Genomic DNA, 18,875 nt, shown 5'->3' with positions numbered 1-18,875 from the left:
CTAAAACCTTTGGTTACACATATTTACCAAATTCTACCGAAAAGTCACCTTCCCCCTAAAAAAAAATCCCTTGGTACTGGACTTTCGTGTTCTCACAAAAAAAAAAAGAAGTTATAATTTGGCACAATTTTTATTTTGCGTGCAAACCTTTTGAAAAGGTGTACTTCATTCAGTCTGTGCAATCAGCCCTTCCCATTTGTGAACAACATCCCACGTCCTTCACTGTTGTCATTGCACTACAATTTACCCCATCGTGATTTAGTGTTATAGGTCTTTTCTACTCTTACGGCAGGCACCCTACATGCTAGCAAGGGAAGTGGGAAGCAACCAATCCAGCACGATAAGAAACGCAGCAGCCTGTAGAACGAGGTGGGGACAGCACCCTTTTCCCGTGACGACGTAACTCTCAGTGCCACCGCTGTTGTCTGGTTGGTCTGTGCCGTAATCCCTGCTCCCCTTGCCAGCATGTAGGGTGCGCTCCGTAAGATTAGAAAAAGGCCTATAGGATATCGCGTAGTGAAGAACTGTTTACAAGCATTGCCCAAACAATTGATTCTCTCCCAAAACCTTTCCCTGCCTTTCTCTTTTTCTTTTCCTAGCTCTCAACATGCAGTTTTCTAGCAACTTGAGGAAGGGAAGATATTCGGGGGACTGCCTGTGTGAAAGAAAAAGGGACGGTGGAGGAGTGGGGGGGGGGATGGTCATGAGGAGGGCAAGTGGTACAGAGGGGGAAACTGCTAGCGCGACCAGCTTAGAAACGTTGAAGTTAAAATTTACATACATTGCTCTGCACGTTGTAAAGCTACAGACATTCTAAAGAAAATTGTGTAAGATCAGTTTCATTTCTTTCCTGTAGAAGAACAGTTGGAAGCTTTCTTGTGCTTTAAAATGTTGATTTAAGTTATTACATACAATTGGCGAGCAAGTGAATTTTAAAAAATTGAGATAAGGAAAACTATGTAATAAATAATGTATTTTCAAAAAGGCTTCGCGATAAAATTTAAATGCCACACACTTGACTGTTTGAGCACAGCAGCCCAACGCAAGAACCTATTTTTTACGTATTGTCACGAGCGGTGATACGGGCTCTTAATGCTAAGCCTTATATACCAAGAGAAAGTAACCGGCCCCCCCATAGTTTTGGTGTTTAGGTAAAATATGTATAATTACTGTCTTACACATGTTTATGTAACTTAATTGTCCTAATTATCTGGAAAAAGTTTGATTCAATCAGGGAAAGTCAGGAAATTTTGTTTTTGTGCAATTAAGACATCAGTTGCAGAACTGGCTGAGTGGTCATATATTTTGGTTGCTGGGCACCTAGTTTGTTGAGCCAGAAATGGCCTACTTAGAGATGTTAAGTAGGACTGCAGAAAGAATGCAGAAGAATGTGCAAGCAAAACACATATATTTATATAAATGTACACTTTATTTTTCTCAATCTACATCAAACAAAACAAGATAAATCAATAAAGTATTGATATGCCTACGGGCACCGTAACTGCTTTACTGTAAGGGAGCTTTCAGACTGAAATGACATGAGACAGATAGCACAGGCCTCTCCAGTCTGCAAAAAAGCATTCACTGTGCATGTGAAACTACCAGACCAAGTTGACACATTACGTTGAGACAATGGCCCAGGCCGAGTGACATGCTAGTTACAAATGATATGCATAGCTTATCGTGTCTCATTGGTACAAAAGGTTGAATCTATTTTTAAAGGTTCGTTCCTAACAAGCATCACTCGTCACTTTGATCTGTATGCTCCCTTATTCAACAAAAATATATACATTCTAAGACATGTGATCTTACAAATTAGTGATTAGACAAGAAAATTTATGGCCAGGATGTCTTGGCTTTGTGGCCCTTGTATTTCTTCTTATATTTTATGCCAGTTACAATTGTGGAGCTCTTAGGAAATGCACTGATTCCACCAAACATGGTGTCTGTATCTGAAAAAGAAAATAAATGATAATGAATTTTAAGAAATTCCAATGCCAAGTATTAGCAAGGCGATGTTTGACTTACCTTGTAAAAACACAATAAAGAACATCAAAATCACAATTAGTAAAATATCACAATATGAAAACTCAATTCTTCCCATAGCTTCGCAAGAGTCTCCCAAGCATTTCTGCTGCTAAGAAACAGTCTTTAGAAGTTGACATTTTAAAAGTGAGCGAGTTACACATGTAACCATTACAGATAATTATTTTGAAGTGTAACAGTTACTGCTACCACTGACTAAGACAAACTAATTTTCATTAATTTACAATAAACCTAATATGTTTAAATGTAAAAACAAAAGTCCCCCCACAAAAAAAAAAAAAAACTCCTGTACTCATGGCCTTGAGTAAATGTTACTTTCCAATATTTAAGGGAAAAAAAATCTTGAAAACTTTGCATGTGCACTATGAGCTGGGAATCTCTGGAACAAGTGAACAAAAACAAGCCTCTATGCAAGTAGTGACTTGAGAGGCCTCGACCAATGAACTCATGAGAGGAGAATTGAGTTCAGCTACCAGCAGTTTGCAGCAGTGCATACTGCCTTGCTGACCCCTCTTACGTTATTTGCGACCTTCCTCCAGAGTCAAAAGACGGAGTATAGATCACAATCAGTTTCATCTTATTAGTTATTGCACTTATTGGGATATCAACTAAATTGGATATAGATGAAATAATATACCTCTTGCAAGTATATGAAAAAAAGAAGTCAACACATTTTTTAATTTCAATTGTGAAAAATTAGGATGCATCTTATATTCCCGACCTTAAAAAAAATGACATTTCATCAAATCACGGCGTATTGTGGGAGGAAAGCAGTGAGAGTGATGGAGTGAGTACCGGAAGTGAAGTCAGTAGCGACAATAGTGATGGGAGGTGAATAGGCAAATTTTGTTGCCTAATAAGTACCGTGCCAAGAAAGCTACCTTTGAAGTAGGTAGAGTACACAATTGTAACCTTAATTTTTCAATAATGATACTGTATTTTGTATGTACTGTATTTATGATCAAATAAAATATGTATCTACCTAATTATATTTCCCTGAATCTGCCAGTATTTTCTTTTCTTCCCTCGGCTTATAGTCGGGTATCATCTTTTTTTTCTTTTCGCTCCTTCAATTTTAGGGTGCGGCTTATATGCGGGGGTGGCTTATATTCGGGCCAATACGGTACATAGGCACTAAACCAAATTACAGTAGCATCAACAATGGTAGGCATGTTTAAGAATAAAGTGGTAATGCATGCCACTTGTCCTCAACACATTACAAACTGAGATAAATTCACAACATATACCTTGCTTATACATTTAAACAATTTTCTAAACACTTCTAACCATGTTTTAGCTCTTACACAACATTTTTGTTCTCTTATCCCGAAGAAGTTTTAAGACTGACATGAAAGTTCAGAGAACAAAACATGGTACGTGTTGTGATTTTTTTTATGTGTGTCTAACATGCACTTTGGTCTTGTACATGCTCTATATATACAGTTTCACAGCATACTGCACGAGCTAAATAATTTCTAACCAATACACACACAGTTAATGCCTGCAGAAATTCACAATTTTGATGTCTTGTCACATTTATTTGCAGAGCTATTTTGATGCTTCATAGAGCAGAGTTTGAGTGCTGCTACAGTAAGATATACACAGCATAGGTTTCCAAACTTATGTATAATATAATGCTAAGTTCTGAATGGGAAAAAATAGTTTTCATGACATATGGAATAACTAGCCCTTCTTCCACACACAAATATATGAAGGAAACTACTGTCACATAAGCGTTCCTCTTTATTTGTAAACATGATTTGATTTTGGTCATTACAGTCACTTTTGGCTAATCACAACAATGAGGATGAGATGAAACTGACAACGGGATGCTAACAAAGAACACCCACGACCAGGATGGGATTCCACATAGTGACTCATGCTGTGCTAGTCACTCTGCTGTGGAGGTCAGCAATTGTAAATGAGAAACTCATATTTTCAATATTTTTTTTAGGACATACACAAAAACATAAAACAGAAAGTGGTTACCTGGATGAAACCGATGTGGTTCATACTGGACATGGAGATTTGGAGGCAACTGCATGTCCTTCAGCCTATCCAATGGCACCGTTGTATTCACAGGCGTCTCATAAAAACCAATCACGTCACCTGAAATGTACAAATGTTAGAGCCACATTTTTATGGTGAATAAAAGATCAAGATTTCAGTACAAAAAGTAAGCATATTTCGGGATCAATAGCAGCATATAAAATGGCATTTCGGTTGTATCTAAATATATCTGTTTGGCAGTTACACGAAGATAGGTAATTCACTCTGATAAGTTCACTTTTAATTTTTCGCGCAGATTTTCTTCGCGATCAATTTCACCACCTGGATGGTGGCTTCGTCAGGCACGTACGTGAGTGAATGGCATTTCAGTGTTAAAATGGTGAATAAGAACCTCCATTTTATTTAAAAACTATACTTACTACACAAATGGCACACATGTATAGTTATCAGAGTATTAAGTTTATTTCTATGTAAAGGAGTCAATTTTTACTTCTCAAACATTTACAGCAGAATAAATCAATTTTCCGTGGTATGTACAACTCGTAGGATAATTCAGACCTCAGAAAGTGTTGCATCTATAAATAAACCCTAAATTTCGTGTTTAAGAGTTTATTTCACATTTTGCAAGATTTTGTGACAAAACATGGTAGCAAAATGCAACTCACACCTCTAAAAACATGAAAAATTAATATTACAATGTGTTATTTCACATTTCATGTTTTTGTCAAAAACAAAATATGAACGCCCCTAATAACTGTCAAATCTTGAAATTTCCTGACAAACAAGTAACTGGCATACAACATGACTTATGGTTGTTTAGGGTAAATAAACAAACAACAGTGAATACAATGCAAATACAGGAACAGTTCTAAATAGATCTATCATATTTTTAGACTCTAGTAGGGATGGGACAGATTAATTAGTACTCTATCAGTAATGACCAATATACGAGGTGTGGCTAGAAAAAAAAAAGATTGATGTTGCAAGCACGTCAAGGTCAAGTGCTGCACGAGTGTATAACGTGATATCCTGCCTATCGACTGTGTGATTTCCCAGGGTGCACGGTGCTCAGTTTAGCTGTAGCTTGTGGATGAAGTAAACCGTACATCTGTGTTCAGTCAGAAAAATGTTAAGTGTGAAAGTGGAACAGCGTATCAATGTGAAGTTTCTTATTAAACATGGAAAATTTGCCACAGAAACTTATGGTTTGTTGAAGGAAGTGTACGGAGATGAGTGTTTATTATGCACACAAGTGTTTGAAGTGTTTGAGTGGTTTTAAAGGTTTAAAGAGGGACGAGAAGTTATAGCGGACGACTCGCATTCTCGATGGCCGTGCATGTTGAAAACGGAATCAAACATTGCAAATATCGGTGAATTGATTCGAAAAGATCGTAGCTTGAATATTCGAGCTATTGCTGAATTCACAGGAATTGACAAAAAAAAAAATGTTCGTCAGATTTTAAACAAAAGTCTCAACATGAACAAAGTGTGTTCAAAATTGGTGCTATGAAACCTGACAGTGGAACAAAAGGACAGTCGAGTGAAAATTTGTGGTGATATTTTAACAAACTATGAAACAGACCCTACATTCTTAGAGAGAGTTATAACCTGTGTCAAATCGTGGTTTTTCACCTACGATCATAAAACCAAGCGTTAATCAATGCATTGGAAGAGCCCGAGTTCGCTACGACAAAAGAAAGCTCGAATGAGCAAATAAAAATTCAAAGCCACGATGATTGTTTTTTTCAACATCCGTGGGATTGTGTACATTAATTGGGTACCCGAAGGTCAAACTGTCAACCAACATTATTATTACATTACGGTGCCGATGACCCTTCGTGAGCGAGTAAGAAGATGACGATCTGATTTGTGGAAAAGCAAGTCATGGATTCTGCATCAAGACAATGCTCCTGCCCACATGGCATTGTCAGTCAAGGCTTTTTTTGGCCAAGCATGGGATTCCAGTGTTAGAACATCCACCCTATTTGCTGGATCTCACTCAGTGTGACTTTTTTATTCCCAAAGGTCAAATCAGCACTGAAAGGAACCAGATTTATGACCGTAGAATATGTGAAAACAAAAGCGATGGAGGTCATAACCTTGGTTTCAGAAAATGATTTCGAGCACTGTTTCTAGCAATGAAAGTTTCATATGAAGCAGTGTATCGATAGTGCAGGAGAATACTTTGAAGGGAATAATGTTCGTATTGTACAAAATAACCAAAAAAAGATTTTGCAGTCCAGTTTTTTTCTAGCTACCTCGTAGGCCTATCTGTGTATCCATTTTCTTTATTTTATATTGCATTTCTAACACTTCTGGCAGATTGAGGATTAGATGAAAGTGATAAATGGATCTTACAAAGAACACCCAGGTGCAGGTAAGGATATAATGGACGAGAATGTGACAATTTGAAATAATATTTGGTACAATGGTTGCTAAGATGGTGAAGAATATTTTGAACTATCGAACACTTCCTGTTATTGTGATATTGATGAATAACATATGAGAGAATGTAAGTATGGAATATTGTGTTTAACTTTTCATACGACAATTGCCACAAAAATGTACATTATACATATATTATACTAGTAGGTGCATTGTTATTGTTATAAACATTACATTTTTAAGAAATACACACTGACAAGCCTTAATAATTTTTCCTGAGCTACACATTTTGAAACATAAACTATTTAATTTAGTAACTAATACAAGATTGGATTAAACGTAATAAATCATTGTGCTGAAGTGGTCTTTCTAAAGAAGGCTCAACTGGTAACAGCATGAATAACTATGCAATTTGCGGCGATGACAAAGAAAAATAAAAAAAAATATTGCTTTTTAAATATTTTAGAGAAGAGGTAAAAAAAATAAGTCAGAATATTTTCATATTAGCGCAAAATTAGTCACACGATACTATGAAACAGCTAGAAACATGCAAGATTTTCGCTACGTTTAGCGCATCGAAAGGAGAGCCCAGTCCTAAACCCCGGACTTATGTTTCCTGTTGAGTGCAGTGGAGTCAGGAAGCAGGTCTACGAATCCAAGGTCCTTCGACCGCTTTTGAAGGTCTGGTCATAAAGAGACTTTTTTTCAGCCCCCTTGTTTACAAACACGGCAGGGTCTCTGTGACATCATCAAGATGAAACTTCTCTTAATGTCCAGTTCTGTAAAGCATGCAATGCTGGTTTTTTAATTTATTTTTTTCATTTTGAGAATAACACATATTGAAGAGCATCGCAACACAACTTACACAGAATACATGGAAGTAATGGTAATAAAAAAATATCAAAAGCATAAATTTCCCCACGGTTAGTGCTAGAAAGAACTGAAAAAAAAAGAGCAGTTCTACATCAATTGTATTTCCTTCATAGTATTTCTCGTTTTAATTTCTTTGGATCCTGCGGTTCAAATATTGATTTTGGAAAAAAATTGTCCTTGCTTTACAAAACGCAAAAAACTTTTAGAACTGAATTTCAAAGTTCAGGTACGAGGTGAAAATTTTCAGGTGGCATGGGGACTTCATACCCTGTACTTTTCTACCCCTGTCTATGAACTGTGTGAATTGTTATTTTAAGTCCACTTCATGTGCAGAAAGGTTAATTGCATTAGATAAAGATTGTGGTAAAAACATTAAAAAAGTTATATTGTCACTGTCAGCAATCTGGCTGCACCAGGAATTGAACCCAGGACACCTTGATTACAAGGCAACGATGTTACCACTACATCAACAGGGGGAAGGGGGGTCACCTCTGTCTTTGGATGAGCTGATACTGATGCATCTGTATCAGAAATTATCTATTCAAATTTAATCGGCAATCCTGGTCTTTTCCAGAGGTTGGAAATCTCACAGAGTCTGCAAAAATGCCACGGGCTACTTTCACAGAGTCTACAAATGTTGCTGGCAACAGCACTGCAGGAAAGAAATGGATTTTGTGACTACATAATTATTGTATGCGAAAAAATAATGAAACAGAAAGAAGAAACCCTTGATTACCTAATGTTTCCACCTTGTAAAGCATTGAGTTTGGAATACCATGTTGGAATTGTTCAAAACATGCATTCAGCAGTTTGAATTTCAAATCTGGATTGTCTAGTTTCACATCATCTGCTGCTGAGGTATCTTGTTGACCAAATACTGCCTGGCAAATGTGCCGTAGCCTGCCTCTAACGTCCGATGGTGGATCATATGGTTTCTGGGCTCGCAAATATCTGTAATACAAAATATATTGTATTCACTATTGGGAGTTTCAAATAGCATTTAAACTTATCAAGTGATATTTTCCTGTCATATAAAATGGATGAATCTCAATGATCCATTTGATCTCTTACCACGAATGGTACTTTTTGTCACAGAAAAATAAATTGTAATGTGCACATCTGTGACGATCCCAAATAATTTCTCAATTACATAATAAAATTTACTACTTAAATACTAAAAAACTTGAATAAATTCAATATTCTGATAGACTTTATTCGGGATAAAATTTAAGTCAGATGTTTCATGCATGAATTGCAAGCAAAGTGCTCTTTCTTTTTGTTTATGACCATTAAATATTTAACAGTAATTTTTATTAAATTGCAACTAAACTCATATTTCTTTTCGGGATGACAGAGATTTCAGCCAAAGTGAATTAAAAATGTAGTATCTAGCAGTGGTACATTCCTGTAATCATGCAAAGTTGCATTGAAAATAGGCTGATACTTCGTGGGGAAAAAATAACAATGTATAAGAGTGGCAGTGTTGCCAGCTTATGGAAAAATAAATCTCGCATTTCACTTGTAGCATTGGCCCTCTGGATGTTGGATGGACCAAATTTGCAAGGAAGCAAGGCAAAAGACCACTCTTTGGGGGTATGTCTTATAGTAATAATGCAAATTTAGTAATGTGAGATATTGACACACACACAAAAAAAAAGAAGATTACATACAAGATTTCTTTCCTGACCCTTCTTGGTGCAAAGGAGACTTCATGAGAACTTTTTATTATTAAATATACTTATATTTATGAACTTTGGAATAAAAAATCGAAATGATATGTCATTTTGACTCACGATATAATTTTTTTTCTGCCAAGCACTACATGCTACCATCACGGCCTTGGCAAGCACCAATCCATGTAAACTTCTTAAACTTTAGCCTCCTATTTCTCAGTAACTATGAGGTCTACAGAAGAAAACTTTGCATGTGTTCATACCTTGTTAGTAGAGTCCAGCGCAGATAATTCTGCCGTGCAATGCGCGACAGAACTAAAGAAGCAGTGTTGCTAATGGAGCAGATAGAAAAATCGCTGCGGTGCGCCGATGCACAGCTGTTACGTACAACAATAAAATTAGAGAATTCAGGTCTATCTAACGTTGAGTTTTAAACGTCATGCATTATACCAGGACTAGGATTAATATGTACTAACAAGTGACTATGTATGTAGCTACATACATATGGACTAAAAATTCGTAAAATATGAACTAACACATAAGTAAAATTACCAAAAATGCTGCAAAGAAGACTTCTTCATACGATTCCTTATTTGAGTGATTTCAAACAAAATAAAAAAATATATATATTATTTTTCATTGCATTAATGCACTGGTGGCGTTCTAACTTTTCACTCCCAAAACCCGTATACACTGGTATGGAACTGCAACGGCAGATAATAACATGCCAACGTGTTAAACCGCTACAATTGCACCATAACACTCCTCCTGAAGCAGTATTATTATTTCCTCTCTGAGATCGGCGACAGTCGGTTGCCTTTGTTGTACATTTACAAAGGATGCCGGCTTCCACAACAATAACAAGTACATATACTGCCACTAGACGATAAGCTGCGCGGCTTTTTCTTTTGTTATGAACCAGGGCCGGCGCTAGTCATTTTGCCTCCCTGGGAGGTGGCGGCAGATGCCGCTCTATTTCGACCCCCCCCCCCCCCCCGGTCATTACGCAGCAACGGAAAATTGAAAATCAATATATTCCTAACTAAAACATCAAAATATAAAATAAATAATGAGACTTCTTATGCTATTTCAATACTATTCAGCGCAAAAGAATATCTCGCTCGATCACAGTTTTCAATAGGCTTATTTTTTTCTTCTCTTCAAATTTTGCCGCTCTGGGCGATGGGACGGTTCGCCCTCCCCTTCCGCCGGCCCTGCTATGAACTTGGTCACCCATCAAAGCATGGCAATTTTAACACAGAAAACAATATGTATCGCATTAAGCAGCAAAAATGACAGCCTCCTCTATGCAATTTCTACAAGAACACGTGCCGGAGCCAGAGTTGAAATGATGTTGGAGCCACATAATTTATTTATTTTGAATAATTCCAAAATTATGAAATATGAACAATTTGTTGCTGCTGTTCGCTGCTCTCTTGCCAAAATGCTTTATTGGGATGCTAACACCATGACTGGCTTCCTCCTTCATGAACTCGTGCACGTTGCTTAGAATTTCCCGAGCTTGGCTACGGAAGGTTTTTGATTTCAACTTCGACAGAACTGGAGGCATTATGGAATTTAACGTTCATTAGCAAACACACACTTTTACATAAACACACGCAATACACGCACACAACGTCAAACCGGTCAAATACTTAGTATAAAATAAAAATATGGTGCTTCCAATCCAACAAAACTCACCGCCACTTTACCTGCTTTCCCCTTCCGTGACAGAAATAGTGCTTCATTATTACAGTTGGCAACACTAGTTACTAGCTAGCCAATGAACATGCACTGCATAAAAGAAGCAACGACTACGCCGTGCTATATTGCCACATTGCCGTCCCTGCTGACCGGTGGGAACCGCGAGCTGGAGCGCTGTTCAATTGTTTTCAATGAAGTTTGCGCGAGTGTGTCCAGGAATGGAATGACAATATGGCAACAATAGCGAAGGTTTTCGAGCAGGGTAGAACACGTGATGCTAAGAGAGAGGGAGACGAAACGAAAATACGTTTCTACGCAACGGCAAATTTACGTGTGTGGCACTCTATTAACAAATACACAAAGTTTCATTGAAATCCAAATTGGTGAGTGTCAGGGGCCGACTGATTTGACATGGAATCAGTTCGTAGCCATGATGTGCTTTCGTTCTTTTATGATGCCAGATTGCATTGTGGTAATATTTCCTACCAGCTGCAACACAAATTCCTCATATTAACAATTCTTAATATGACAGATTGCATTGTAGCTCTTTAAAAGTGGCCAGAATGTAAAAATTTATATTTTATTATGTTTTTAATAAATTTTCTAGTCCTTCATATATACTTCATTAGGATTCTTTGACCAATTAGATGATGCTCCCTGAGTATTTTATTTTTTGAAATACCCTGAGATTTCCAGGTTTTACAGGTGTGTGGGAACCCTGGAAATTTAATGTCCTGACTGTTTCTCTACAGCCACAATGTATTCAGGTCATACATTTTCCTCACTTACTGTTTTCAAACTTGAACCTAGTATCAGTACATTGACCCAATCTCATTGATTGATTGATTGATTTGATTTATTTTACTTCACTTTTCTACCACACTAATCACGAAGATGAGGATGAGTGATGATATGAAATTGCTGAAGGGACACTCACAAAGAACATGCATGCCCAGGTCGGGATTTGAACCCAGGACCCCAGCCATTGTAATGCACTGTGCTAACCACTCCACCATGGAGGCCGACCCCAACCCCTCTCTCTCTCTGTATGAGAGAGAGGGGAAGGAGGGGGAGAGAAATCAAGGTATAAATTTACAATACCAGAAGTATCTCCAATTTGTTTGTAATTCGGCATAGTCACTAATTTAGTCCTCGTAATCACGAATCTGCAGTTAAAATTTGGTGGTCACGTCTACAAATTGCAAAATAACGGGCAGAAATTTCCGCTCTGATTGTCCATACACTATAGTATGGACGCGATAAGAAGCGGCGTGCAATCAGAACGCAGAATGGCAGAACGTGACCAAATTCTGTCTCCTCGTTGGCTGCCATGTGGCTGGGGGATTTCTACGTTGCCACGTTTGCACAAACACACGGACAGGCTAGTCAGCTGTTCGCAAGCTCGGGAAAGAAGCGTCACGCGAAATAAAGCACGTATGTATCAGTATGCTAATATATGTTATTTCCGTCGTAAAGTGATAATTTAACGAATCATACATTCTGGCAGAAATGAAACATTTTATCTTCCTGCTCTACACAGCAACCGAAAATCTTCACTGAAATAACATTTTTTGAGTTTTTATTATGGTACATTGCAAGCATCAGCTACCGGCATCTTTTTACTTATGTTGTATCGTATCACAATTACCAACAAAAGAAAATGCGTCTTGTGTTATGAACAACACTGTGGAAAATCGTTCTCCTTTGATTTGATGCCGCCTCTCTTTGCCTTCTTTGTCACGCCGCGATTGTTGAAGCTTCAGAACGCACAAATGAAATGTATTTCTTGAAAATTAGGGCAAATTACGTACAACTTCGTTTCGTTAACACGTTTTTAAATTATATTTTGAGGAACCTACAAAAATTCACCTCTAAAACAGAATTTTACAGAACTGAGTTACTGTATTACGGAGAAGAATTTATCAAGAACAAATCATTGTGTGTGAATAGATTGATTGAGTTGGTGTTTTAAAGTCCACTTTATGCACGCTACGGCTAATCTGGAATGAACCTACAGTTGGAAGTGGGATCCGAACCACTATGTGCCTCGACAGGGTATCAAACCCAGGACTACTTGATTACAAGGCGACAACACTTACCCTACCACTGTGCCATCGGGGAGGCACATGTGGGTGTGTGAAGTGAGATAATTTGGGAAGCTATATGAGAATACAGGCTCTGGCAATACAGAGTTCAATAAATTACAACGAAACGCTTGGCAATTGCTCGATTTCCTTAACATTAATGATACATTTGGTACATGTGTTGAGCAACCTGTATGTAAAAACATAAAAAATGAATGAAAGAACAGAAGTAGTAGTTAAAGAATCAGTTGTTTTTGCTTACCGGCTACCATTGCAGTGGCGCTATCCCAAGATCATCTTCATTGTTGGTTGGTAAAGGAACATCTTCATCTGAGCTACTACTGTCACTGCTGTCTTCCCGCCCAAGTGAAATTACAAAATCCTCCATTTGCTGCTCTTCAACTCCCTCCTTTTCCCATGCTTCGGAAATAATCTTCCTTGTGTGTTCTATAGCCGAACGCCACCTATCTGCTGTCACATCCCCGATAACCTGTTCTTTCAATTGCAAAATTTTAGACCGTGTAAAAGGTGGCAAAGTGTTCCTCTGTGCTACCAGCCCTTTGACCTGTGCCCAAATACGTTCGATTGCATTGTACATACAATGATAAGGCGGGAGACGGACCACCGCATGTCCCGCTTCTTCTGCAAGCTTATCTATTCGATATATGGGGAACTGGGGTTTGTGTAACATAAGGAGCTGCAGTAGTTCAGCCTTCCTCATGTTTCTGTGGGCTCGCGAAAATCCTGAAGTAGGTCAATCCGGCAACAGCACGTCGCTACCAGAGTGGGTGGTTCCACGCCGCTTGCTAGCGCGTCTCGACAATAACATGGTAACCATGTTTGATGATATGAACAAGTCACATGCAAGGGTTGTTCAAGTGTTGTGCTATAAGTGAGACCCGTTGATTTGCATGTGAGAAAATGGCATCTTGCGTAAAAAAGGAAATAAATCTTCGGCCCACGAACCATTCACGGCAAGGTAAGGTTAGGTTAGGCAAGCATAGTTAAAATTCAGGATCATCATGAACATAGTTTTTAAACGCTGATCATTGCAAAAAATATTTGTTTCCTTCATAAATCAAAGGTGTTTACTCCGTTCACGGAGCGGCTTATTTTGCAATTTCTAGACGTGACCGCCAAATTTTAACTGCAGATTCGTGATTACGAGGCCAAAATGAGTGAGTATGCCGAATTTCAAACAAATTGGAGATACTTCCGGTATTGTAAATTCGCTCCGAAATCAAAATGCCTAACTAGAATATAGTTTTAGTATTTTAAGAGATATTTGTTGTGGGTATTTTTGCATGTCTTGGATGGTGAATACATTATATAGTTACAAAGTAAGGCCCAACTTAAAAGTGCTTCAAAGACCTTACCCTTTTGCCGAAAGAGATGTAGCATCCTGATCCACTGCTCTTCCTCTGGGCAGATCTTCTCTTTCATCAGGTACAATGCTCGAATTGCCAGATTTACAAGCTACCTGAAAGGAACAACATGGCAGTTTTTAGACATACACTCATGTGCATTGTACCAGAACAATTCAAAAGCAATAGCACTATTTACTGTAGAATGCACAAATTGAAAATGACACATGGTATACCACTAAGCACTGTTCTAAAACTTCAGACAAAATGTTCAGCAAACCACACAAATTTTAATAAAAAAATATTAAGAATTTATCTGCTTATTTCCATGTACTTCAAGTATTAAAAACTGACATAGGAAATTTTTTCAGGCTGGCATTTCGATCTGGTGACCATTTTTAATTTGCAGGAAGCAGTGATTTTAGTATTTTGAGACCATTAAGAAAATGGCTATAACTTCTGTTCTATAATTTCAAATGTAATAATTCAAAAACCATTTTCCTAAGAATAAATATTCGTCGTTTATGAATACTTTCCCCCTAAGATTAGTATTTGGCATGCTATACTACAATAGATATATTCTTTCACAATTTCTAAACTTTGAGACATAAAAAGTCCTTGAAGGGGACAAAACATTTCTACTGTGCCAGGTTAAGTCCAAAAACCATTAAACGAATGAGATGCTTGGCCTTTCTTCTTCTACAAGTGTCCCAAAATTAAAAATGTTGAAAAAAAAAAAAAAGATGCTCTCTAACCCAAATGGGGGACCGAGGTAAAAATCTGAAATATGTACCATAATGAGACTTCTTGAGGCTCAACATATGATTTTTTCAAATAAGAAGATAAATTAAATTTAAATTTAGCCAATATTACAAGCTTTACAATATTGTATAACAAACATGTGGAGTTGAGAAAAGAAGAAATGCAAGACAGTACGGTACATATTTGTATTGCATTTAGTTAAATTTGAAATTACGAAAGAAAAGTTACAGCTATTCGCATAAAGGTCTGAAAACATTAGAATTACTGCATGTGTATGCATAATGGAATAAGAAATCACTAAAAAAGATATATTTCTTTCTTAAACTGAAAATGTGTAAATTTTACATTATGTGCTAAGTTGTTCTGGTAACATGAATTACTTACAGCGAATAATTTGTGTTCTACATTTTGACTAAAAATCCTACATTTGGGGACAACATGTTGTACTTTTCCCTTATAGTGATCTGATAACCATACGTCTGGCATATACAGGCATGTTAAGCAAGGCCTTGGGGTGCAAGGAAGTAAGGGAAGAGTCTTCTAGTCATTAAAGTATTTACACCACAAATTTTACATTTTACATTTATGCATGTGGTTTTGAAGTCTTATTATTTATATGGTATTATATGGTAAAGCACTATGAATACAAACACTCGAAAATGTTACAATTTTCTAACTTTTGACACTTTACGAACTGAAACTGGATCAATTTGACGGTGCAGAATTAATATAGAAAAAAAGGGAAGATTTTGTAATTTTGGTGAATACAGTGGTTAAAGAAAACAAACATTGCTTCCGGCATGTACAATTCCATTAGGACTGATACATGTTTTTCTCAGTACAGGAAGTATACTTTTGCAATGAAAATGGAATCAGAATATTACTGTAGAAATTGCACAAAACCCTCTTCTCATCATTTTCTTTACTTTACTATTTTGCAGTTTTTGTCTTTTCACGTTTTTCTGAAATTTTAAATTCAATAGTTGAAAAGAAAAAAAAGTGGTGAATGAACTCATGCAAGTGATGGGGGAAAAAAATTAGAAACACTTCTGCTTTCCATTTTTTGGTACATTGTACATCAAATTCAGGCTTTACCAAATTAACACTTGCAACGAAATCACTAAAATATTTCTCTGCAAGTAAACAATGGTGGAAATAATATATTTGTGTGTGCACAAAGGGGAAGGGGGTGATGCAAAGCCCTAATTACAAGAATAACATTTAATTATGTTGATTCTTTTATAGACATTCTGAAATAATGTCAATAATGCTGCCCAACAGCAATTCCTACTTCAAGTGCCACGATCAAAGGTCTCCCTCATTTTAAACATTCGTACACATGCACACATGTGTGCACATACATACACCCTCAACAACTAAAAGTGATTGAAATAAAAATCGAAGTTCCGTTGAACGTTTTGCTACTATATTCTATGTAATAAAAGTTGTGCTTATAATTTGTGGCAGAATGCTCATGCTTGAAATACATGGAACATTTTGTCCTAAAAATATGTTAATGAATATCCTATCATCAAATATAGCATTGTTTTTATGTTATCTCAACATGGTGATACTAGCTATTGCTATTACATATTAAGACTGGATATCCTACAGGGTAATTTAGTGTGTCGTCATAAAAAAGTAGAAAAATGTAACATATTTGATAGTAATTGTGTATTTATGGAGTTTGATTCCCTACTCCATTATGATGCATACTGGATAAAATATATTTTTCTAAACTTTGAAAGCAAGTGATTTAAACAAAATAGTACAAAATATAACTGCGCTACTATTATGGGATGAATGATTATGAAATATCACAACACGGCGATCAGGAATATATGTTTATGTTTAGAATCACAGTTGATTACACTTCTTTTCAACTCCATGCAAGGCAGCATTTAGTACAACTGACAATTCGGTCGTGAGGCCAAAGATTCACTTGCACTTTAATAGAGGTAGTTGCACAGATACTGATTTGTAATTTATCATTTCATTTTTGAAAAATAAGTAATTATCAATAGACTAAACAAAATAGTAAAGTAATGATTTCTCAAATTTTGAATGATAAATCTGCAAATAAATTTAATTTAATATTTTATTTATGCATATTTATAACTTATGTTAGCATATTGAGATATCAAATAAGCATTCTCAAGCTTCATTAGCTATAAATGCAACAAACCAGACATGTCTTCGAGTTTCTTGACGTTATTCCAAGGGTACTTCTCAGCAATCCATGCCTCATGAGCGCCGCCATTTTATTTGTACCACGTGATGCGGTCTGACCAATGAGTGGCATGAACTCTCGGCGCTTGTTGTTTCCCATCCGCCATTACAGTCGCCATAGAAAGGTGGAAACGTAAGTGAATGATCGTGTTTAACATCAAAATTAGTGTGTTTTTAGTTACATAAGTCGTGTGGCTAGTGATTTAACGAAATTTAAGATGATGGAGACGCAATGACGCATCCAAACCATCAAACAAACGGCGCAAGTTTAGAAGATTGCCACACAAATTTCTTCGCTCTGGTAAGTTGATAGAGTAGTGTTTTGTAGACTAACAATTTTAGTCAAATTACAGGTGCTAGTTCTGATATGAATGTAATGTGCAAGATTAATATTAATTGGAATGAGAGGTATAATTAAGGGCAGCTTCTTGTCTATTGACGATTTCTTATATTTGGAGCATTATTATGGAATAAAGTTACTAGTGTCACGCTTCGACTATCCCGGTAGGAGAGTACGCAATTCGCACCTTTTTGGAGCATTGCCCTAATTTGTCATTTGCTGTTTAGGAAGAGAAATTATGGTCACAAATGGTGTGCAGGGAAGATAAAAAAGTTGTAGCTGTATTCCAATATGTTTCTGTTAAAATTAAAATGTGAAAAATGTAAGGTTTTGGAGTTGAAACCAACGGAATTTGTATTTAATTGAGGACCAGATCAGTTGAACGTTAAAGGTCATCCGCCTGTACACACTTCACCTGCTATATGTTTGACCGTGGTAGTCTTTGCGTTGAACTACAGAACCTCTTTCCTGTTCTTGCAGAATACTTATCCTCGGATTAGCATTCTTTGGGTCCCTAAACTCTATAGATTGTTGCTGAGCACGTTAAAACTGAAGTAGCTTACGAAACATGATGGAGAAATTTTGTTATGTTATAATGCATGTCAATAGCCAGGAGAATTTCAGTGTTGCCATTTATGCGATTTACATCAAGCATAACAAATGAACGATAGACTCGGAATTGTAGACAACATATTTAACTTCACACGTTCCTTCCTTTTACGCAAGCATTCTATGCTATTGAAATAATATATATTATATTATGGAGAATGGTTGTTAAAAAGTACATGTCTAATGGTGTATTGTGTTTATTTGTAAATCCTAGTTGTAGTAATTTATTAAAACTTTCATTCGGCGACTTTAATTACAGTGAAAGTAGAGTTCAGTTTTGATTTGTATTAATCCCAGTTCTTTAACTCATGATAAACAAAAATGTCCGCAATGCAAAGATAACTTTTTAAGGGTTACCACCATGCTCCATCCACATTTATTTAGGCTTAATTGACGATGACGGGAGTGTTCCCCGATTTGTTTGAAATTTTTTATACTTTCTACATGAGGCCTCCTGAACGCAAATCTGACATTACAATTTCCCGGTCACGTCTGTAACTTGAAAATTTCATGTAACGTTAGGTTATGTTATGCAAACATACTTCAAATAACACTAAACTTACCTTCAAAGTCTGTAGTGTTTACCAAAACATGGCTTCCTCACTTCTTTCTGGAGAAATATTGCCATTATGAAAAGCAATATATTACACCTTACACACGTAATATCCAAATTTCAAACAGTGACCGGGACATCAGAACCTCTGATACTTCATCCGGAAAACTTATTTGGTTAGTACATTTTCTAGTAAATAAATCTGAGAACACTCCCATCACCTTCAATTGCTCCTTTATTTAT

At 36.7% G+C, this 18,875-nt stretch overlaps 2 protein-coding genes across 3 annotated transcripts in view; one reads left to right on the top strand and one right to left on the bottom strand.

Annotated features, from left to right (window-relative positions):
* Nucleotides 1-1,416: 1,416 nt before the first annotated feature.
* mRpL50 (mitochondrial ribosomal protein L50) lies at nt 1,417-17,230 on the bottom strand. Its single transcript, XM_083124192.1, has 5 exons — nt 17,087-17,230; nt 14,152-14,255; nt 8,051-8,265; nt 4,036-4,155; nt 1,417-1,952 (listed from the first exon to the last, which is right to left on the bottom strand). Exons 1-5 carry the CDS (start codon nt 17,228-17,230, stop codon nt 1,837-1,839), a joined length of 699 nt encoding a protein of 232 aa, XP_082980318.1. The 3' UTR covers nt 1,417-1,836.
* skd (mediator complex subunit skuld) overlaps nt 17,219-18,875 on the top strand; it is a 197,359-nt gene continuing 195,702 nt past the window's right edge. For both annotated transcript variants that reach the window (XM_083124191.1, XM_083124189.1), the window contains exon 1: nt 17,219-17,431. In XM_083124191.1, coding sequence (XP_082980317.1) covers nt 17,363-17,431 — 69 coding nt within the window. In that variant the 5' untranslated portion in view covers nt 17,219-17,362. The remainder of the gene's footprint in view (nt 17,432-18,875) is intronic.

Source organism: Lepisma saccharinum, chromosome 6 (genome assembly GCF_977018435.1).
Source record: "Lepisma saccharinum chromosome 6, izLepSacc3.1, whole genome shotgun sequence".
Taxonomy (NCBI): Eukaryota; Metazoa; Arthropoda; class Insecta; order Zygentoma; family Lepismatidae; genus Lepisma; species Lepisma saccharinum.
This window is presented reverse-complemented; position numbering and strand designations above follow the sequence as displayed.

What these genes read in the sequence shown, in the direction of transcription:
- mRpL50 (XM_083124192.1), bottom strand. Translation starts at nt 17,230, where the DNA reads ATGGGAAACAACAAGCGCCGAGAGTTCATGCCACTCATTGGTCAGACC. An exon ending in TTACAAGGTGGAAACATTAG is followed by an intron (nt 4,156 to 8,050) that starts GTAATCAAGGGT and finishes TGTACATTTCAG; the next exon opens with GTGACGTGATTGGTTTTTAT. An exon ending in ACCACATCGGTTTCATCCAG is followed by an intron (nt 1,953 to 4,035) that starts GTAACCACTTTC and finishes TTTCTTTTTCAG; the next exon opens with ATACAGACACCATGTTTGGT.